The sequence below is a fragment of the Eriocheir sinensis genome, chromosome 34, assembly GCF_024679095.1.
Source record: "Eriocheir sinensis breed Jianghai 21 chromosome 34, ASM2467909v1, whole genome shotgun sequence".
Classification (NCBI taxonomy): domain Eukaryota; kingdom Metazoa; phylum Arthropoda; class Malacostraca; order Decapoda; family Varunidae; genus Eriocheir; species Eriocheir sinensis.
The window spans coordinates 14354014-14375838 of NC_066542.1; the positions used below are offsets into that span (position 1 = coordinate 14354014).

Consider the following 21825-nt stretch of genomic DNA (forward strand, 5'->3'; position numbering starts at 1 on the left):
TTTCCCTCCGTCTATCAACCAATCACTCAACATGCTTATTTACCATTCACTCAACCAGTCAGTCTCTCAGTCATTTACGCAACCCAAACACCCTCCCTATTACATTAAATCTCTCCCTTCCTCCTCTCACTGCCTCATTCACTCAAACTCATTTCTCCCTTCTTACAGACGGAGCAGTTCGCGGTGATGTGGATCCTTCTCATCTCCATCGTGGTGGGCAACATGGCTGTCATCATCGCCCTCCTCCTGTCCAAGGCGCGGAAGTCACGAACCAACTTCTTCATCATGCATCTGGCGCTTGCTGGTAAGGCGGGGCGGAGGGAGTCGAGGTGCGAGGTAGGGAGGGAGTGCAAAGGTATGATAAAAGGTAGGAAGGAGTGACTCGATGCATAAGAATGGTAAAATGGGATGGGAAAGATAGAAAGCAAGGGATATAAGAGACTGGCCATATGTAGATCTATTTGTTACAGTGAGGCGAGGTTTGAGGGAGGGAGGGAGAGTAAAGGTATGATAAAAGGTAGGAAGGAGTGACTCGATATATAAGAATGGTAAAATGGGATGGAAAAGGTAGAAAACAAGGAATATAAGAGATTTACCACATGTAGATCTATTTGTTGCAGAGAGACGAGGTTTGAGGGAGAGAGGGAGTGTACAAAAGTGATTAAAAGGGATAGGAAAGGTAGAAAGGAAGGAATATGGAAGATCTAACGGTCTAACCCATATATCTTTTTTGTTAGAGGAAGGCAAGGTGGAAGGGAGGAAGAGAGTATATAAGAATGCTAAAAAAAATGATTAGGAAAAGTAAAAAGTATGAAATATGAGAAGTTTTGGCACAGCTTAAGCTTTTGCCTCCAACTTAACTAACCTTAACTTCACATATCCCTTTCTGTTACGAGAGCAGGATGGACAGGAAAGGAAAAAGGAGGGTTAATAACGAACGGAGGAGAGAAAAATATTGACGACAAAGGGATGAGGAGGGTAAAAGGCCAAGAATATGAGATTTACTTCGGGTATCACTTTCTGTTAAGGAGAGGAAGAATTAAATGAACAGATACAGGCAAGGAAGGAAATGATTAGGGACAGTAACGAGAGGAGGAGAGAAAAATGTATGGCAAATGTTTAACCGTGTAGCATCGACGGGCCAAATTTGTGCCATGATATAAACCCCCAAAAATAGATGATGCATAAACTGATAACAAATGCTTCGATATATATTATGAAATGGTTTGTGTGAGAGGTGATTTATTTTTTATTTTGCTCGCTTAGAGGGACCATTAAGAAACATGATCCTCACTGCTACCAGGTTAAACCAAAGGATATGAGAAATTTACCTCATATATTTTACTCTGGTAAGGGGAGAAGGGAAAAAAAGGGATACTTACGGGGAAAGAATGACAAGGAAGGTTAGTACCGAAAGAAGATCAGAAAAAAATGAAAAATGATGGAAAGAAGAGAAAGTTAAGGGAATGAAGGGTAGATGAAGCGAGGAAATAATTGTAGATGAGTGTGAAGAACTGAGATAGAATGAATACAGAAGGGATGGCAGAAATAAAAGAGAACGGTGAAAAGTACTCTAGGGATTAAAATGGAAAAAAAAATACAAATACCTTTCTCGTGGAGGTAAGAAGTCGGACTGAAGGAAGAAAGGGAAGGTGAAATTAAGATACCAGGAAGACAACAAGCTTATTTCCGTACCTCGCATTTAATTAAGGGAAACAAAGAGGCGGGAAGGAAAGGAGGAGAGCGGGATCGGATGATGAAAATGAGATGAAAAAGGTGAAAGTAAGAAAGCATAAGATCTTAATTTGCCTGACACGTTGCATTTGCTTGTAAGAGAGAAGGGAGGGAGGGAGGGAGAGAGAGGGATGAAGAAGATAAAAGGAGGAGGAGGGGAAGCAGGAACGGAATTAAGAAATGAAACCGCCTACAGAGAGAGAGAGAGAGAGAGAGAGAGAGAGAGAGAGAGAGAGAGAGAGAGAGAGAGAGAGAGAGAGAGAGAGAGAGAGAGAGAGAGAGAGAGAGAGAGAGAGTTCAAAAGCTTTCTCTCATACTCCACTTTGCCTTTTCGTTCCATCTACCGCTTTGAAATACAGATGCACCGCTTCCTGCCCGGTGATCTTCTTCCCCCAATTAAAGTCCGTAGATCTCAAACGTGAAAGGAGGATCAAAAACTGTGAAAAAAAGATTGTTAGAAAACGTGTTGGCGGTAGAGTAAGGGTGTTGAGAGCGTCGATCAAAGAGAGAGCAAGCAAAGAAAGTAAAAAAAAAAAAAAAGGTTGTGAGAGGGTTGATGAAAGAGGACGGAAGGATTGATAACATAGGAGGAATGAAGAAAAAGAAAAGGAAGATGAGAGGTAAGAGAGAGATCAGTGAAAAAGGGGATATAACGAGGGAGGCCAAATGGGAAAAGGTACAATTAAAAGAAGTGAGTGGGACGAAAGGAGACGAAGAGGAGGGGGCGAGAGGAGAGACTGAGCTGTGAGGAGGAAAGGACAATGGCTAATGAAGAGCACGTAATTACAGGTGGGAGAGGGAGAGGGAGAGGGAGAAGGAGAAGGAGAAGGAGAGGGAGGAGGAGAGGGAGAAGGAGAAGGAGAAGGAGAGAGAGAAGGAGAGAGAGAGAGAGAGAGAGAGAGAGAGAGAGAGAGAGAGAGAGAGAGAGAGAGAGAGAGAGAGAGAGAGAGAGAGAGAGAGAGAGAGAGAGAGAGAGAGAGAGAGAGAGAGAGAGAGAGAGAGAGAGAGAGAGAGAGAGAGAGAGAGAGAGAGAGAGGAAAGTTGGAGAAGGAGGAGAAGAAGAAGCGATGGGTATAGGAGGAGGTAGGGTCCGAATGTTCGATTGGCGGAGAAAAATAACTAGACGAAGAGAGAGAGAGAGAGAGAGAGAGAGAGAGAGAGAGAGAGAGAGAGAGAGAGAGAGAGAGAGAGAGAGAGAGAGAGAGAGAGAGAGAGAGAGAGAGAGTGGAGTCTGTCTGATGCCGCCTTGATGATGGTAGTGACGTGCTTCCCCCTCTCGCCTTACGGTCCAGAGCGACACCAAGCACTCAGGAGGACACGACAACCTGCAGAGGATTACCGTCGACCATAAGAACTGGCGGCAATGGTAAAGATGCTGAAGGTGCTGAAAATGCATCCCATCACCCTCTCACAACCCTTTTGTTTTTACTTTCTTTGCTTGCTGCCTTTCTGTTTTTATCATCCCTCCTTTCCACTCGTTTTATCCTTCGTCTCTCTTTCATCTACCCTCTCAGCACCCTTACTCTATTGCCCCTACGTTTTCTAACAATTTTTTTTTCACAGTTTTTGATCCTCCTTTCGCGTTTGAGTTCTTACGGACTTCGAATTCTGCACTATCCTTTTCACCATCAGAATAACCTCTTCGTTTATTTGTTTGTTTTTACAGTATAGGAGGCAGCTCAAATGTAAAAAAAAAAAAGGAAGAAGAAGAAGAAGAAAGAAAATCCCACTGGCGATGCTCCTGTTAAACGTTATGGTCAGAATCGGATGGAGCGGTGCCTTGATACTGCCCTTCCGAAAGAGTTCAAGTTGTAGGCAGGAGGACATGCGGACAAAGGAAGGCTGGAACGTTTGAGATAAGCACTAGGAAGGAGGAGGTCAGGTCAGGTCTTACGCGCAGTGCTTCAAAGTGCCTGTAGGATTTGTGACTTGCTCTGTTCTTTTTAGCACTCGTAATTACATTGATAGGTCGCCGAACATGCATTCCCACACGATCGCCACGAGTACGATTTACTTAAGTGGGTTTTTTTTGTGTATGTGTGTGAATCAGTAAGCTGTGGAGGGTACTGAGGGTCATATGTGTGTGTGTGTGTGTGTGTGTTTGTGTGTGTGTGTGTGTGTGTGTGTGTGTGTGTGTGTGTGTGTGTGTGTGTGTGTGTGTGTGTGTGTGTTAAGGTTGACTGCATTCACCTTCAAACGTTACTTGTATACTGGGCGAAGAATCATACACACACACACACACACACACACACACACACTGGGACGGACACACACACAAAAGTCATTAAAACTTATACTATCATCTTGTGTCAGAGAGAGAGAGAGAGAGAGAGAGAGAGAGAGAGAGAGAGAGAGGACAGAGATAATAACAATAATTCATAATGTTTAGTTCTTTGAAAATAACTCGTCATACTTTTCCAAACCAATCTCTCTCTCTCTCTCTCTCTCTCTCTCTCTCTCTCTCTCTCTCTCTCTCTCTCTCTCTCTCTCTCTCTCTCTCTCTCTCATCCCCTCCCCACCTCTCCTTCCCTCCCTCCCACACGCAAGCTTTCCCTCACTCACTCACTCACGCTTCCTTTCCCCCACAGACCTCTCCGTGGGGCTCATCAGCGTGCTCACAGACATCGTGTGGAAGAGCACCGTCTCCTGGAACGCCGGGAACATTGGCTGCAAGGCGGTGAGGTTCGCCCAGGTAAGTGTACAGGTGGTCGGCTGGAGGGAGAGGAAGGGGAGGAAGTGACTGTTGAATTATGAGTGGGAGTAAATGAATGGTTGGAAAGGTTAAAGAAATGGAATGTATGGGAGAGAAAAAGCAAGGGCAGTGTGTAATGGGAGAAGAAGGAAGGGAAGTAGTGGGGGGACTTGAGTTATGAATAAGGAAACAAAAAGAATGGTTGGAAAAGTAAGAGAAATGGAAGGAGGTATTGGAGAGAGAAAGGAAGACCAGTGTGTAATGGAGGAGAAGGAGGGAAGGTGTTGGGGAGAGGACCTTGCATTATGAAAGGGAAAACAAGAAATGGAAAAGGAAAGTAAATGGAAGGATGTATGTTAGAGAGAAAGCAAAATTAGTAGGTACTAGTTTGTTTTTGTTTTTGTTTATCTTTTTCTTTGTTTCCTTTGCTGTTATTAATGGAAAGTGGAAGAGTGGATGAAGAGAGTAGAAAAGGGAGAAGAGTAAAAGGAGCGGAAATGGTAGAGGGCAGAGTGTTGGAGATCTTGGAATTGATAAGGAGAGTAAAATAGTAGACGGATTGGAAACTTCTGTAATAGACAATAAAGTATTAAGAATGGTTGAGGGCAGAGAGTAGGAAATCCTGGCATTGATAAAGAGAGTAAAGAAAGAACGGAAAATTTATTTAAAGGACAAAACAAGTGTTAATAGCACAAAACAATATGTTAGATCGGCGTCGCATGACACTCCAATACACCCCCAACAATTTATATTATGCAACTTGGGGTCTAAAATGGAAAATGCTGAAAAGTAAAGATGGCGTCACTATAAACACTTGCCTGCGCCACAACGGGCTGGGGCCGACCATCAGGCCCTACTATGAAGGCCTACCGGCGCCACAGGCCAAGACGTAAAAATAAAAATAAAAAATAAATAAAAAACAGCTGACTGTTTATGATGCCATGCTGTAGGGTTTGTCAGGGCTAACAAATGTTATTATACAATGTCATGTCTACAATGCATGGGTAAGCCAGGAAAACAACTTGAAGAGAACAACAACAAGCAGATGGACAATCTGTTGTTCGGCGTCTGCGACGCCGATAAAAAGTATGAGAAATGGTTGAGGGCAGTGGGTAGGAGATCTTGGAATTGATAAGGGAGTAATAAAAGGATGAAATGGAAACTTCTTTAAAGGGCAAAAAAAAGTATATAGAATAGGATAAGGTCAAATAATTACAAAACGAAGTGAAAGAAAAAAGACTTACAGGCAAAACAAAAAAGGTTGAATGTTCGGAGAAAGAAAGAAAGATTAGAAAAGTGAAAGAGAAGAGAGGAAAGAATGTGCAGTTCATAAAAAAAAATAAGAATGAATAAAAAAAGATGAAAGAAAGCTGTGGAAAAAAAAGGCAAAATAAGTATATAAAATAGAGAAAAGCAGAAAAAAAGACATTGTTAAGATGTGAGAGAGAGAGAGAGAGAGAGAGAGAGAGAGAGAGAGAGAGAGAGAGAGAGAGAGAGAGACAGTAGGCCTACACGAACACATAGATCCGTCAATTGGAAAGAACACTCATGTCTTTCCATTACGTTCCCCTCCTCCTCCTCCTACTCCTACTCCTCCTCCTCTTTCTCTTCCTCCTTCCCTCCCTCTTCAATCCCATTTCCCTCTTTTCTCCATTCCCAAATCCACCTTCCCTCCCATTTTTCCTTCCCTTTAATTTGCTTTACCTCCTCGCCATTTTCCTCCCTCCCATCAATCTCCTTCCCTTCCCTTCTTTTCTCTCCCATTCTCTTCCTCCATGTTTCTTCCCATTCGTTATCCATTTCTTTATTTTCGTTCCTCCTTATCCTAATCCAGTGCTTAAAGAGAGAGAGAGAGAGAGAGAGAATCATAATAAAGTGCCATCTTGACCGTATGAGAGACAAAGAGAGACGAGAAAGTAGGCTGTATACAAAATTGGACTCTCTCTCTCTCTCTCTCTTTTCGTAAGATGTATACTCCAATCTTCAACTTCATTCAACTCCACAAGTTTCATTTCACACACACACACACACACACACACACACACACACACACACACACACACACACACACACAAATATATATGTGCGCCTCTTTTTATTCACACATTATGCAAATCCTTCACAACAGCTATTTTTTGTATCTCACCACTTCCTCTTTTTCCCCTCCTCTCCTCCTCTCCCTCCTCCTCCTCTTCCTCCTCCTTTGTCTTCACTCACCAATCATCTCTTCTTCTCCTCCTTGATTCCCTTCACTATATTCACTTCTTTCTAACATCATCCCTTCATCTCTTCCCTTTTCTTCCTTATGAGTTGGGAAAAGGAGAAAATAGGTTAGGAAATAGTACAAGGATGGGAGGAATGTTAAGCAGTAGGAGTGTAGAGCAGTCTAGTGTATATAATATTATGGTATATTGCGTTCATTTTTTCTTCTCTTACCTCCTTCCCCTTCTTCCTTCCTAAATGCCTCCTTCCTCCTCTACCTTAACGTACCAGTATAACAGTGAATTATATATGGAGCCTTTATTTATTTTTTCATGCACGTAAATTCTTGGATGTGACTTCAGAGTAGATATATAATAAAGAACAATTTCATTTCTTTCGTATGCTGGAAATACTTTGAAATGGTAGAAAATTCATAAGGTATAATAGAGTAAAATTCGAAATGTATAGAAAGTAGTAGTAGCAGCAGCAGTTGTTGTAGATGTAGTAGTAGTAGAAGTAGTTGTAGTAGTAGTAGTAGTAAGTAGAAAAGTAAGAAAAGCTTTCACATAACCTTCACATTTTGTACTTCTTTCCTTTAACAAGCTTATAAGTTGACTCTCTCTCTCTCTCTCTCTCTCTCTCTCTCTCTCTCTCTCTCTCTCTCTCTCTCTCTCTCTCTCTCTCTCTCTCTCTCTCTCTCTCTCTCTCTCTCTCTCTCTCTCTCTCTCTCTCTCTCTCTCTCTCTCTCTCCCAATCTCGCTCACGCAGGCCAAATTATCCTTCTCTTTAACTGTTATTGAAGGAGGAAATTTGTGCGGCGAGGGAGGGAAACGAGGTGATTTTTGGCCTGTGTGTGTGTGTGTGTGTGTGTGTGTGTGTGTGAGGGAGCGTTGACACCTTTGGATTAGTTTTACCTTTGATTTTTTTTCTTTTTTTTGGGTGGGTTTAAAAAATCCTTCTGCTGTTTTGTCATTCAATATTGCAATTTGGATGGATTTTTTTTCCCCTCTTAACTTTCTCTTATTATTCCCTTTTATTTTTTTATTTGTTTTCTCTGTATGTTCAATTCTCTTTGTTATTTATGTATTTATGTTTTTTTTTTTTTTTCAAGATCATTTTGTTAGTTTATTTCTTGCAGTCATTTGTCTTCCTTCATCGAGTTGCAAAAATAACCATTCAAATTAAGAAAAAAAAAATACATTACCTCTATTACCATTCTTTTGACAGTTTTATTGATTGAAAGTTCACAGCTCGCAAAAAAATAGTAAAATAACACAAACATCGAAAAATAAAATCAGTCTTTGCACCATCTCGTAACTTTTCCCACTCCAACTGACTCACCCTAGAAAAGAAAAAAAAAAAAAAAAAGAGATCAAATGGAATGTCCCAGTGTGTCATCTCTGTCCTGCGCTCCATCAAAGGAAATAAAAAAGAGCGTACAGATGAGAGAGAGAGAGAGAGAGAGAGAGAGAGAGAGAGAGAGAGAGAGAGAGAGGAATGGAGGGTAGGGGTGGGAGGGGAGAAGAGGGAGGAAAGATGTGGATAAAGGAAATAGTAGGAGAGTTGTGAAGGAAGGGAAGGTTGGGAAGAAGCAAAAGTAGAAGAGAAAGGAAGGAAGGGAGAAAGGTATAAGAAGAAAAGACGAGAGAGAGAGAGAGAGAGAGAGAGAGAGAGAGAGAGAGAGAGAAGAATGCTGTACTCTGGTGGACATTTTTGTACCTTCCAGACACACACAAAAAAATAGTCTGGGGAGGCAATATGTTCGGTATTTTAGCTTCCCCTTTTTTTTTCACTCTAACTGACTTCTCTCCTATAAAAATAAAGACGGATGGAAGGAATAACTAACCTAAACAGACAAAAAAGCAGCAGGTTAAGAGACACAAGACTGCAGGATTTTTATTTATTTATTTATGTGATTTTACACTTTTATTCATTTTTATAACTAACCAAAAATGGCAAAACAACAACAACAACAACAACAACAACATGCTGAGAGACAAGACAGCAGATTTTTTTTTTTCATTTTTCATTTTTATTTATTTTTATTTATATTTTATTATAAGAGCTGTCTACTTTCCTATACAAATACAGACTGACAGATGGGACAACTAACCTTCCCCTGTGGCTAAAAATTTTGCATGTCCTTATATAACACAAACAAGGCTATAGGGAGTTTTTGTAGTTATGATAGTTACGTGATTTTTGAGCTCCGCGACTCTTTTCTCGTCACGCTTGGCACACATGAATTATTTTTTTTTTTTTTACAACAAAGGAGACAGCTCAAGGGCACAAAAAAAAGGAAACAATAATAAAACAAAGCCCGCTACTCGCTGCTCCTAAAAAGAATCCAAAGAGGTGGCCGAAAGAGGGGTCACAGGGGTTAAAGGGAATGGCGTTACATAAACCAGTATAGCGATGTTTAATTCCAGTTCCCGTTCTGATTGTAAACCTCTTTTGAACCTTTTATCTGCTCTGTTGGCGTTTCATGTTTTTTTTTATTATATATCAGCATTCTCCTGTTTCAATTTCTATTTCATCCTCGATATTTTGTCACCAGAGTATTTCCCTTTTTCAGTCATCCTATCGTATTTATTTTACTCTACACTCACAGTTTCCAATATTTTTTTCTTTACAATCTCTCTTTTCATGGAATTGCTTTTATGTTTAGTAATTCCATTTCTCTCCCTCTTAAAAACTTCTTTAAAAACACCTCCGTGTACTCTAAAATTTTCTTTGGCTTTTATTACAGGTCTGTCTCATTACTTTTATTACGGGTCTGTCTCATTACTCCGTTTTCTCTCTCAAAATCACCTCAGGTACTCTGCCTTTTTTTTCACAACAAAGGAGGCAGCTCAAGGGCACACAAAAAAGGAAACAATAATAAAAAAAAGCCCGCTACTCGCTGCTCCTAAAAAAAATCCAAAGAGGTGGCCGAAAGAGGGGTCAATTTCGGGAGGAGTTACTTTACATATTCTTTTTGCACCACACTGCTTCAGCTTTTTTTTCGTGTTTTACATAATATAATAAACATCATCAGCCGGTATTATTTCACTTCGGGGCAGCTTCTCCGAAAGTCTCTCATTTGTTTCGACTTAATGACTGTGTGTGTGTGTGTGTGTGTGTGTGTGTGTGTGTGTGTGTGTGTGTGTGTGTGTGTGTGTGTCTTTCGTCGCTTCTACATATCATTTTTTTGCCTTAGGGGAGTACGTTGATCTTTTGTGTTAAGATTTATGTAGCAATATTCATTCGAAGTGCTTTGTCCTCACTACCATAATTAGAATTCTCTCTCTCTCTCTCTCTCTCTCTCTCTCTCTCTCTCTCTCTCTCTCTCTCTCTCTCTCTCTCTCTCTCTCTCTCTCTCTCTCTCTGTTGTCCTTTATTTCTTTACTCTTTTTTTCCTATATCCATCTATTTTTATATCTTTTCTAGTATCTATCTATCTCTATTTACCTGTTCATTAATTAATTCTACCTTTTTGTTTCCCCCGCAGGTCTTGGTCACCTACTCCTCCACGTACGTCCTCGTCGCCCTCTCCATCGACAGATACGACGCCATCACCCACCCCATGAACTTCTCCGGCAGCTGTAAGTACTTCTCGGAGCCTCATTTAGCTCCTTACTGTTGTTTTCTCAAGCTTAAATAACCGATCCAAACCATGAACTTCTCCGGCAGCTGCAAGTACTTCCTGGAATTTGATTTTTCTTTTGGGGGCTTCGTGGTGCAGTGGTTAGCACACTCGGCTCACAACCAAGAGTGCCCGGGTTCGATTCCCTGTTCCCTTCTCCTATCATTCCTTCCCCTCCTGTCTCGCTGCGGCATATGACCGCAGATGTTGCTCTGACTAAACGAAACTTTCCAACTTGATTTTTCTTTTTCACATTAGAGGAATCTGTTCAAGAGCGGAAACAAAAAGAGAACACAAAGAAGCCCGCTCAGCGCTGCTCTCGTAAAAGCGAATAAAAATGAGCGGCCAAAAGAGAGATTAATTGGATCCAAAGCTAAAACAAGGGAATTTTGTTGTCGCGATCCCACTATTTAGTCATCAACATGCATTGGCAACACTGGTCTACTAGCAAGGTTGGTATATATAGTTGGTAATACTGTTAGTGTTTCGAGAATGATGGTAACACTGATTTGGTGATGTGTTGGCAGCTGTGATGGGGAGCCGATGAATTTTTTTTTTTCTTATTTTTCAGCAAACAAAAGGCAGTTCAAGGATCCAGAAAAAATATACGGCTTTCGATAACAGTGCAGAACTATAAAGCCCCTACCTTGCTGCTCCTGGAATAGCGAAAAGCCGAAAGAAGGTTCATTTCCGCTTTAACCTTAATCCGATCCCACCCACCGGCGCCAACAATACAGGCCGTACTAGTAATTACGGACCGGACACAAAACTCGTAATGCAGCGGGTTGAGTTATGTCACGGGGAAACGCCGCAATGTGGGACGCGTTTTCTGTGATGAGTGATAACAAAATTTGGCCTACTTTGCTCTTTTGTCTGTAGCGGCGACGAATATGCGGATCAGGAACGCTAGATAAAGGTAAAGCGTGGCAGCGGTTGGCATATCCGTACTATTGGACCTTGAGCTTGTGGTGGAGTAGCGTTGCCAGATTATCGTATTCACCACATTGTATTTACTACTTTTAAGCCTCAAACTCTCGTACGTACACAAATAACGATAGAAAATTGAAGTTAGCGTTAAAACTCCTATTTAGTGATGTTTGTTTGTTTGTTTGTTTTTGCTATAGTTATCGGTCGGAAGCTACGAAAATGCAATGCGATGAGTACGATAATTTGGTAACGCTGGGTGGAGCGGGGTATACTACAGCACTGAATTTATAAACAGATCCATTTTCCATGACGTTCAGGTAAGGTAATGAAGGCAGTGTGTTAGTAAGTTCATGCCTGTTGCTTTGCTGTGCGTTAGTATGATCTGTGGTGGGCGGCGTGGGTAAGCTTAGGATTAAGAGACGTATTCTTAAACGTTTCGGAGCCCAAGCGCACACATTTCACAAGGCTTTCGTGGGCATTATGGGCATTTTTAGGGGTAGTTTAATGACTCTGATGGTAGTTTGATCCTTCTTCTATACTATGAAGGTGAAAACAAATCATGAAAACTCGATTCCTCTCCTTTTTAGACTTTGGAAATAGTTGATCAGCGCCGAGACACACACAATTTAACAACGCTTTCGTCGGAGTTGTGGGCATTTCCAGGGGTAGTTTTATGACCCTGGTGGTAGTGTGACCCTTCTGCACCATGAACGTAAAGAAGCACTCATGGGGACGCGTTTAACCTCCTTTTTAGCCTGTAGAAATGATTGATGTAAGGGAAGGAAGAGGCTAAGACTACGGCCCTTAACCATTTGGCTCCACGAATGCTGACGTGTGGCGGAGTGTGACGAGGAGGCTGACAGTCATTAGTGCGGGAGCCATAGCAGTGGACTTTTTTTTTTTTGTTGTTGTTGTTGTTGTTGAGTTGCTTCATGTTGCTGTTTTTTTTTTATGGTTCCTCACTAACATTCTGACTTTTTATTTGTATTCTTTCTTAGTTTTGTTTTTGTTTTTTTCCATCTCATTTGTTAGTTTATTTTTTATTCCCTCATATTTTCCTTAATTGTTTTTTTCCTTTTTTTCTTGTTTTCTTCCTTATATTTCTTCATATTTTTTTTCTTCTTTCATTCCATTTCCTTTCTTTTTTTTTCATTCCAATCCGTATTCTACTTTTTTTGTCTATCCTTTGTTATTTTTTCTTTCTAATTTCCTTTTGTATTTATATATATATTTTTTTATTAATTTTCATTTCCAGTCTTATTCTCTTTCTTTCCTTCTACATTTCTGCATCCGCCAGTCATCTGCACCTGCCGCTTACTTCCTCTGTCATGGACCTTCGTTATCAGATGTTCTCTCTCTCTCTCTCTCTCTCTCTCTCTCGCCATTCTAAATCGTTGTTTCCTGTTCTTCAAATATCTATTGTGTGTGTGTGTGTGTGTGTGTGTGTGTGTGTGTGTGTGTGTGTGTGTGTGTGTGTGTGTGTGTCTGTGAGATATTACCTTCGCCTCTAATAGATACCAATTTACCTGCTCATCCCTTCATTATTTTTGCCATTATTACCACCATCACCATCATCATCATTAAAACTACTGCGCCACTACCACCACCACCAGCACAACAACAACAACAACAGCAACAACAACAACAACAACAGTAGCACCAACAATAACAGCGCTTCAGAACTGCATCACAAAGAGTTGAAATCGTGACCCCGCACTATTTCATACATAGAATATACTCTCGTCCGGTTTCCTTTTGTAGTAATTAATACCTTTGTTTGGCGCGGATCTGGAGGCGGTGTAAATTAATAGTTGTTCTGGGGGTGGGTTTGGGTGTTATTCTCAAATGAAAAATGAAAGATATATTAGTGAGGTTTTTTTATTATTTTATCATTATTAATTGTGATGGTTTTAGTAGTAGTAATAGTAGTAGTAGTAGTAGTAGTAGTAGTAGTAGTAGTAGTGGTAATGGTAGTAGTAGTAGTAGGAGTGGTAGTAGTAATAGTTGTAGTAGTAGTAGTAGTAGTAGTAGTAGTAGTAGTAGTAGTAGTAGTAGTAGTAGTAGTAGTAGTAGTCAGGCCAAGAGTAGCAGCAGTAGTAATTAATAAGTTCACAATAATAATAATAATAATAATAATAATAATAATAATAATAATAATAATAGTTTAAAAGTCACTACATTCAAATACATTTACACAAACACAGAAATTTAATTTAACCTTTTAACACGCACACAAACAAAACAAATAAACGAATAACCCTGACGCACGTAACATAAAATAAAAACAATTAAATGTGGGAAAGAACCGCCGGCTATGCGCGACCCATACCAAAAACAATTAGCTCCTCTACTGCGCGAGGCACACACACACTGAAGCTGTTGTCATTCCGCGGGAAATCAGAACTGTGCAGCCCCGACCAGGATGCCTCGCTGAGTTACGGCGCTTCTGCCTGGAAGGGCCCCGAGGCTGCAGGGGAGCGATAGGACGGCGTGCATAAACAGGCATGACCGGACCGGCTGAATGGAGGGGAGAGACTGACAGTGTAGGGCTCCAATCTGATGCTAAGAAGAGGTCAAACTGAATGGAGGGCAAAAGTTAGCAGTGTACGGTTGCAAATTGATGTTAAGAGGTTAGAATGAACGGAAGTGAGAGCTTAACAATGGAATGCTCTAAATTGAAGTTAAAATGAACGTGAGACAGAGATCTACAGTGGAAGGCCTCAAATTAACGGTAAGAAGAAGTTAATAAAAACTGAAAGGAAAGGTTAATAGTATAAGGCTGCAATTTGATGTTAAGAAAAGGTTAGAGTGTTAGGCGTGTGAGCAAACAGCAAGAACTGAACAGCTAGACCCGAACTGCGAGGTATTGGGGCGGAGAGAACACTCCTGACGACCTACATGGAGAACTTGGTGAAAGGGAGTATTTGCCTTGTGCCGCCGTGCTTTTCATTGATGCCCCCTGCTGCTTACTTTCGTTCATCTCCCATCATTGCTGTTTCTCGATATGCACTGCTGTTCTTTGCTCCTCACTGCTATTCCGTTTTGTTCCCTGTTCTTACGTGCTGTGAAATATCTTGCTGTTTCTTGCCACTCCTTTCTCTTTTCATTTCTGTTTATATTAATTCAGTGCAGTTCCTCAATGTCTACTGCTGTTCCATGTTGTTCCCTGCTCCTCCTCGCTGTTCCCTGCTGCTGCTGCTTCCTGCTGGTCTTGGAAAGTCATGGTCCGAGGCGATTTACTGCTGCCTGGCCGGTCTGAGTGGTGGGGAGAATTTGTCGCTGTTACCACATTTCCGGTGAAAAGCGAAGTGGAACGTTCCAGGCGAAGATTTTTATTCATGAGGAAGAGCACTTTCACACACGGACACGCACACACGCACGCACACTCACGCACACGCACCCCTCCCCCACGCACACATGAACACACACGCACTCAGTAAACAACACACACACTCGTACATCACACTCACGTACACGCACCCCTCCCCCATGCACACTTGCACACACACGTATTCAGTAAACAGCACACACACACTCGTACATCACACATTTTTTTTTACACATCGAAGTACTAAATTCAAGGCGAGAGACGAACCTGAAGACCACCTGTTGAGCCTCCGTCGGGCGGCGTGACACCACCTGTCCTCACGTCGCTCACCTTAATTTCCCTGGAGGCGCCACGGGAAAAGGAATCGAAAAAAAATTGTGGAGTTTTATTTTCAGATCAAAGTCGGCCAAGGAGTTTCAGCATATAAGGGGGAGAGGTCAGGAGTGGGGTGAGGGGGAATTTGTGACGCTGCTACACGGGCTGATGGAGTATGATGGAGGAGGGAGTGAGAGACGAAGGTAGGCATGAAAGCAGGTCGGGAGGAAGGCAGACAGACAGGCAGGAGACACGGGAATGATGAGGAGAAAAATCCGATGAAGGATGAAGGGGAAGAAAAGGAAGAACAAGAAGACAAGCAACAACAAGAACAAAATCATGAAGAACAAGAACAGAAAGAGTAAAAATAAGCTGTTGTAGTTGTAGTAATAGTGGAGGAAGCGGAAGAAGAACAAGAACAAGAAGTAGAAGAAGAGAAGGAAAGAATGATAAAATTAATACAAAGCGAAGAGAGGGAGAGACTAAACTTTAACTTCACGTCATGCATAAATAGTAGACGTTGCCTCCCCATGTAAGGCGAGTCACAACCCAAGACTTTAGGCCTGACAAGGGAACAGCGGTGACTTGAGGTGAAAGGAGGTGAGGGTGAGGTGAGGCGGTGACGGGAAGAGCAGGATTAGGGGCGCAGGAAAGGGATAAGAGCCAAATGATAAGCTAAGCGGGTCGGAGTGGAAGATGAAGGGGCCAAAAGGATATCCAGGTAGGCAATGACTCTCCAGGTAAGGCCTTTGAAGCCTCTCCCTGACCCGTGTAGGGAGATACTCTTATAGCTCGAAGTCTAAGCTGCGGTAATTTCCTGATGGATCTCATGAATAAGCCCCCTGGGGAAGATGATGAATAATAAGATGGAGAGATGCTATAATTATGGTGGTGGTGGTTATGGTGATAATGGTGGTTGGTAATGGGGATGGTGGTTATGGTAAAATACAGGTAAATGATAAGATGCAATGATTATGGTGATTAGGAAGAAAATGGTGAATAATAAGATGCTGGGGTGCTACAATGATGGTGATGATAGTTATGATGATAGGGATGGCGATGGTGTTGGTAATGTATGGAAGAAAATGGTGAATAATAAGAGGCAGGAGTGTTATATTAGTGCATTTTAATGATGGATACGTTCGAAAAGTATGTTAATGAGCGATGAACTGCCCGTGATGATGATAAGCAGGTGATAATGATGATGATAGGGACGGTAATGACTACGGTGTTTATTAGTGGGGCTACATACGGCAATATTGGTGAGGTTAATGATGGCCGTTGAGTGATGTGATAGTAATAACGGTAGCGGGATATTGATGATAATGATGGTGGTGGTGGTGGTGGTGATGGTGATGGTGGTGACGACGGCAATAAGTAGGCAGGCTTAGGTGGAGTTTACAGTTACTGGTGGTGTTAAGTAAAGTTGGACGCACACACAAAAGCTGCGCGTGGCCTCAGTGCTCATCTCCGTCACACTGGTGGTTAGTGGTGGTGGTGAAAGTGGAAGCCGCCTAACACGTGAATGCCAATGAGGGGGTTTCAATATCTTAAGAGCGGAAGTTTGCATATTGGATTGTCAGCTTCAGACTTTCGGGTTCCGGGTATTCTGGCGAAGTCCCGCGAGGAATGAAAAGAAGAAGAAAAGTTGGAGGAGAATGATAAAGGAAAAAAGTGTGTGTGCTTCTTTTGCAGCCGAAGTTGTGTATGAAGAAAAGAAGGTCGTAGAGGACGGAGGGAAAGCGAAGGAGTGATAGAAAGAGGAGGAGAAGGAGGAGAAATAGAGGAGAATGCTGAATGAAAAAACTGTGTGCTTCTTTTGCAGCCGAAGTAGTAAGAAAAGGAAGATAAATGATAAATTGACCTTTCTTTTAGCTACTCTTTACTTTTATCTTTGATGGGAGCTGCGAGTAGCGGGCTTTTTTTCCTACTCTTTTTGTTGCCCTTGAGCCGTATCCTCTGATGTAAAAAAAAAAAAGATGCAATGATTATGGTGATTAGGAAGAAAAGGGTGAATAATAAGATGCTGGGGTGTTACAATGATGGTGATGACAGTAATGATGGTAGGGATGGTGATGGTGTTGGTGAGATCATGTATGGAAGAAAATGGTGAATAATAAAAAGGTTGTATTGGACAGAGGGGTAAAGAAGGAGTGATAAGGAATGAAGTGAAGAAAGAGGAAGAGAAGAAGGAGGAGGTAACGTGGAAGACATGGAGGAAGAAACAACATCGAGCATTTTGGCTTCCTTAGTGACTATCTTCATTAACTCGTCACTTATTTTCAGTCAGTCCTCACGCACGCATTCGAGTAACCTTAGGAAAAGTGTAGTGTTGTACATTTTTTTTTACTGCAAGGGAGGCAGCTCAAGGCAACAATCAAAAACTGAAACACAAAGGCCCGCTGGGTGTTACTCCAACGAAAGAAAACAGAACGAGGGGCCAGAACGTTCACTTCACTTATGTTGCAACGAAAGAATGCTTTGTAGTAGTAGTGGTAGTATCGGTAGTAGGAGTAGGAGGAGGAGATGTTATTGTTGGATCATTATTATTGTTATCGTCTTTGTTTTTGTTACTGTTATCATTATTAGTATTATCATCAACAAATTTTCACTCCCCAGGGCGGCGGGCGCGGAGGCTGGTGGCCGTGGCCTGGCTGCTGTCCGCCGTCTTCGCCTCCCCGAGCCTCGTGTTCTTCAAGGAGACTTCAGTAGATGGTGAGTGACCACACACACACACACACACACACACACACACCGCACCCCCACCCCCAACACCGCCTCACTTCTGGGACCCTTTTGAGTCTATCAACACCACAGCATCTCAGTGCGATCTTTCCTCAGCTCTGTTGATCATCCATGGCAGACAATAGAACTTTTGATATATACAGGCAGATGACAAACCTTCCACAAAAACTCTAAGGCCCTCATTCTTATGTAGTGTAAGAACCTCTCGTGTCTGTTACATGGACTTTACTATACCGTTTATGACCTTATGTATTGTAAAAGGGTAAGATAAAGTCGGGAGCATACGCTACAGGTGCGCTTGATTGCAATACTGATCTCTCTCATTGGCCCTTGAGCCGGTAAAAGCTGCCTGCTCTCCGGGCCATACTCTCCTGTTCTGGCCCTCATGTACTGTAGGAAGCTTGAAGTTAATGCTGACTGTTATTTTGACCTCACTCTCCAGTTTTGGACTTCACCCTCTGATTACGTGTCGAGGGAAGACCAACCAGGTGAGGCTTTACTCTCTTAGTGCCCGCTTCTCTCTCCCTTCCAGGCGTGGTGCAGTGCTGGATCGACTTCCCGAAGCTGTGGCAGTGGAAGCTCTACATGACCCTCGTGACCCTGACGGTGTTCTTCTTCCCCACCGTCATCATCGCCGCCTGCTACGCCGTCATCGTCTACACCATCTGGTCCAAAGGGAAGGTGATGACGATAACCACCAAAGCGCTCGGCCCCAGAAGTAAGTTTGATTTATGTTTAGTTGTCTCAGAGTTGCGTGAATGGAATAATATAGAGTGGAAGGAAAAATGGAAATAATGAAGAGTGATACTGGTGAGAATTTGATGGACGTTGAGTAAATGGCAAAGAACAGGGCGGGATGGTGCAATTGTTATCATAGCAAATGGTAAGATAGAAAATAGAAGTCACTGATTTAAGAATATACCGGTGAGGAGAGAAAAATGAACAAATAACAAAACGGGAAGTAGATGTCATTAATATAAGAACAAAACGACTGTGGGGGGGGAAAAAAGTGCAAGGAAAGGGAAACCAAAGGAGGGAAATGGAAGAAAAGACAAGGAATCAAGCGTGAGAGCGGAGATTGGCCCTTCGCCCGGCACCCTTCTGACACTGTAGGCCTCGTAGAACTTCTATTCGTAAGACTTTGATGTGAGAAAACAATTAGCTACACTCACCCTTCTCAGCCCCTCCTAAACTTGTTATCTCTTCGTCTCTCAAGGGAAGGCGAGTAACTTGATTCTCCTGAAGGTCATAATACTTCGTCTTCTCTCTCTGAATGTCGTCTTAGATCCATATTCTTACACGTTTCCGGGCCCACACACGTATATTTGATAAGGCTTTGGAAGAGGTTGTTAACTTTTCGTTGGGTTGGTTCTCTGAGCCTAGTGATGGTTCGACAAAGCTTCTCTTCCTTCAACGTTAAAAGCACTCATGAGAACCCGACTAATCTTCTCTGTCGGCCTTAGAAATGTTTCCTGTGAGAGCCGAAAGCTTCTGAGAATACAGTCCTTTGTGAGCACCGTAAGGCCCCATACACACGGAAACACTTAGCGGCGCTTCTCAGCAGCGCTGCTAAAATTAGGCTCCTTTCACACGGGGACACTTAGCAGCGCTGCAGCAACGCTATTCACGCGCGACTCAATTTTAGTTGTGTTGCTGAGGCGCTGCTTATCTTTCTAGAAAATGCTGGGGGGAAGTGTCGAATTAGCAGCGCTTCTCAGCAGCGCTGCTAAAATTGAGCAGCTCTGCAGTCGAGACACTCACGCGCTGCTTAAAAAAAAAGTGACGCAGCAGCAGCTATGTGTAAAAGCTCCCATTGAATTCCATGTATCGTGACGAGCACCGCAACGTTTTGTGTCCGCCACCGGTGGCGAAGCCGACCACTCAAATTCGCTTGCAGCGCTCCTTTTTGTTTTCGTGTCTGCGTGTGAAAGCCTCCATTCACCTCCATTATTTAACAGCGGCAGCGCTGCTAAGTGTCCACGTGTGAAAGAGGCCTAAGAGGGGACACAAAGCTAAATTAATAAGTTGATAAGAGAAGGGTGAGGAAAGCGACACGTATGTGAAGGATTAACTAAGTACAAAATAAAGAGCTGAAAAGAAGAAAATAATTGACAAGGACCTGAGAGATGAAAATAGACTAAAAGATTCGAGGAAAGGATAAAATAGACGTGAATGGATGAGTAAATATTGTGTGTGTGTGTGTGTGTGTGTGTGTGTGTGTGTGTGTGTGTGTGTGTGTGTGTGTGTGTGTGTGTGTGTGTGTTCTTGTTGTTTTCTCCAGAAGGATCTTTGGGCTCAAAGGCCAAAAGGGTCTTCAGGCCAAAAAAAAATACAAGAACTAGAGAAAACAATTTGATATCAAAAGGAAATCGACAATAACGAAAGTTTTCCTCAAAGACACAAGAAACACGTCTCATACTCTCTCTCTCTCTCTCTCTCTCTCTCTCTCTCTCTCTCTCTCTCTCTCTCTCTCTCTCTCTCTCTCTCTCTCTCTCTCTCTCTCTCTCTCTCTCTCATCATCTCTCTCTCTCTCTCTCTCTCCCCCCCTTGCCTCCCTCCCTTCCTGCCTCCCTTTCTTCCCTCAAACAAACCACCTTCACGCTTCACGGCTCGTCTACTTCCCTATCTCTTCCTCCTCCTCCTCCTCCTCTTCCTCCTCCTCTTCCTCCTACTTCTCTTCCTCCGTCTCCTGTTCTTGATTTACACATAAGTAAGTCTCCCACACAAAGGACACACACACACACACACACACACACACACACACAGAGAGAGAGAGAGAGAGAGAGAGAGAGAGAGAGAGAGAGAGAGAGAGAGAGAGAGAGAGAGAGAGAGAGAGAGAGAGAGAGAGAGAGAGGGGGAATGTGCATTGTTGTTGTTGTTGTTGTTGTTGTTGCTGTTGATTCAAAGACAGCTAATAAACACAAACAAAGGAGAGTAACAAAAGAAGAATAAGTCACGTGAAAAGAATGTTTGGTCCCATAAATGGAGGTCTTGTACCTTAGCGAGCGAGAGAGAGAGAGAGAGAGAGAGAGAGAGAGAGAGAGAGAGAGAGAGAGAGAGAGAGAGAGAGAGAGAGACCAAAACCTACTCTATTCTTTCCTTCATTTTTCCCTCACTTTCATTTGCTTCTTTTTTCCTCTCTTTTGCTCACATTACCTCCTCTCGTATTCATCCTCTTTATTCACGTGTATGTATCCCTTTGCTTCTCCTATGTAACTACTATGTATCCCGGTGTATTCAAACGTTTTATTCATATGTATCTCTCTGCCTCTATTATATAACTGCACTGTGTCCTTATGTGTTTCAACGTATAACTTGATTCCCTCTTATTCACGTGTGTCTCTCTGGCTCTATTATATAACTACTGTGTATCCTTATGTGTTTTCCAGCGTGCTATTCATGTGTATCTCTATTGGCTATTGCTACACTCTTACTACTTGCTCTTTTACTATTTATTATCCATGTGTTTTTCTGTGTGTTCAAACGTGTAATTCTTGTCTATTCTTATGTTCTCTTCTTCTCTCTTCTTTTTTTCCTCCTCCTCCTCCTCCTCTTCTTTCTTTCTCTTATTACTTTTTCTTCCTTCTCTTTCATTTTCTTTATTCTTTCATTCACTCATTCTCCAACTCCTTCTCTTCCATCATTTCTTCCACCACCACCACCACCACACTATCATCACCTCACTCATCACCATCACCACACTCTCATCACCACCACCACACTCTCATCACCACCACCACACTCTCATCACCATCACCACACTCTCATCACCACCACCACACTATCATCACCTCACTCATCACCACCACCACACTCTCATCACCACTTCATCACCGTATCCCTGTGTGTTCCAACCTGTTATTTGTGTGTGTTGTTATGATATTCTTCTGTTCTTCTACTACTTATTTACCTACTACTAACTTACTTCTGTGCATCCTCGGGTCTTTTAATGTGTCCCTTGTTTACCTCCCCTCCTCCTTACTTACCAGTGGGTTTTTTTCTTATTATTACTAACCACTCGCTTTCCACCGTCTGTTCTTGTGTGTATTCCATCGTATCCCTTGTTTAACTCCCTTCCTAATTACTACTTTTTTCCTACTCACTCTTTACTCTCTTCCTACAATACATCCTTCTGTGTGTGTGTGTGTGTGTGTGTGTGTGTGTGTGTGTGTGTGTGTTTTCAGTAAAGGAGGCAGCTCAAGGGCAATAAACAAAAACAGAAACAAAAAAGCCCGCTAACAACTTGTCTCTTGTTTC

The 21825-nt window shown here is 42.4% G+C and overlaps 1 protein-coding gene across 7 annotated transcripts in view; it reads left to right on the forward strand.

Annotated features, from left to right (window-relative positions):
* The window catches only part of LOC127007117 (cardioacceleratory peptide receptor-like), a 225639-nt gene that overhangs the window by 177615 nt on the left and 26199 nt on the right, over positions 1 to 21825 (forward strand). For all 7 annotated transcript variants that reach the window (XM_050877743.1, XM_050877741.1, XM_050877744.1 and 4 more), the window contains 5 exons: positions 169 to 304; positions 4323 to 4426; positions 10119 to 10212; positions 17443 to 17538; positions 18101 to 18286. In XM_050877743.1, coding sequence (XP_050733700.1) covers positions 169 to 304; positions 4323 to 4426; positions 10119 to 10212; positions 17443 to 17538; positions 18101 to 18286 — 616 coding nt within the window. The remainder of the gene's footprint in view (positions 1 to 168; positions 305 to 4322; positions 4427 to 10118; positions 10213 to 17442; positions 17539 to 18100; positions 18287 to 21825) is intronic.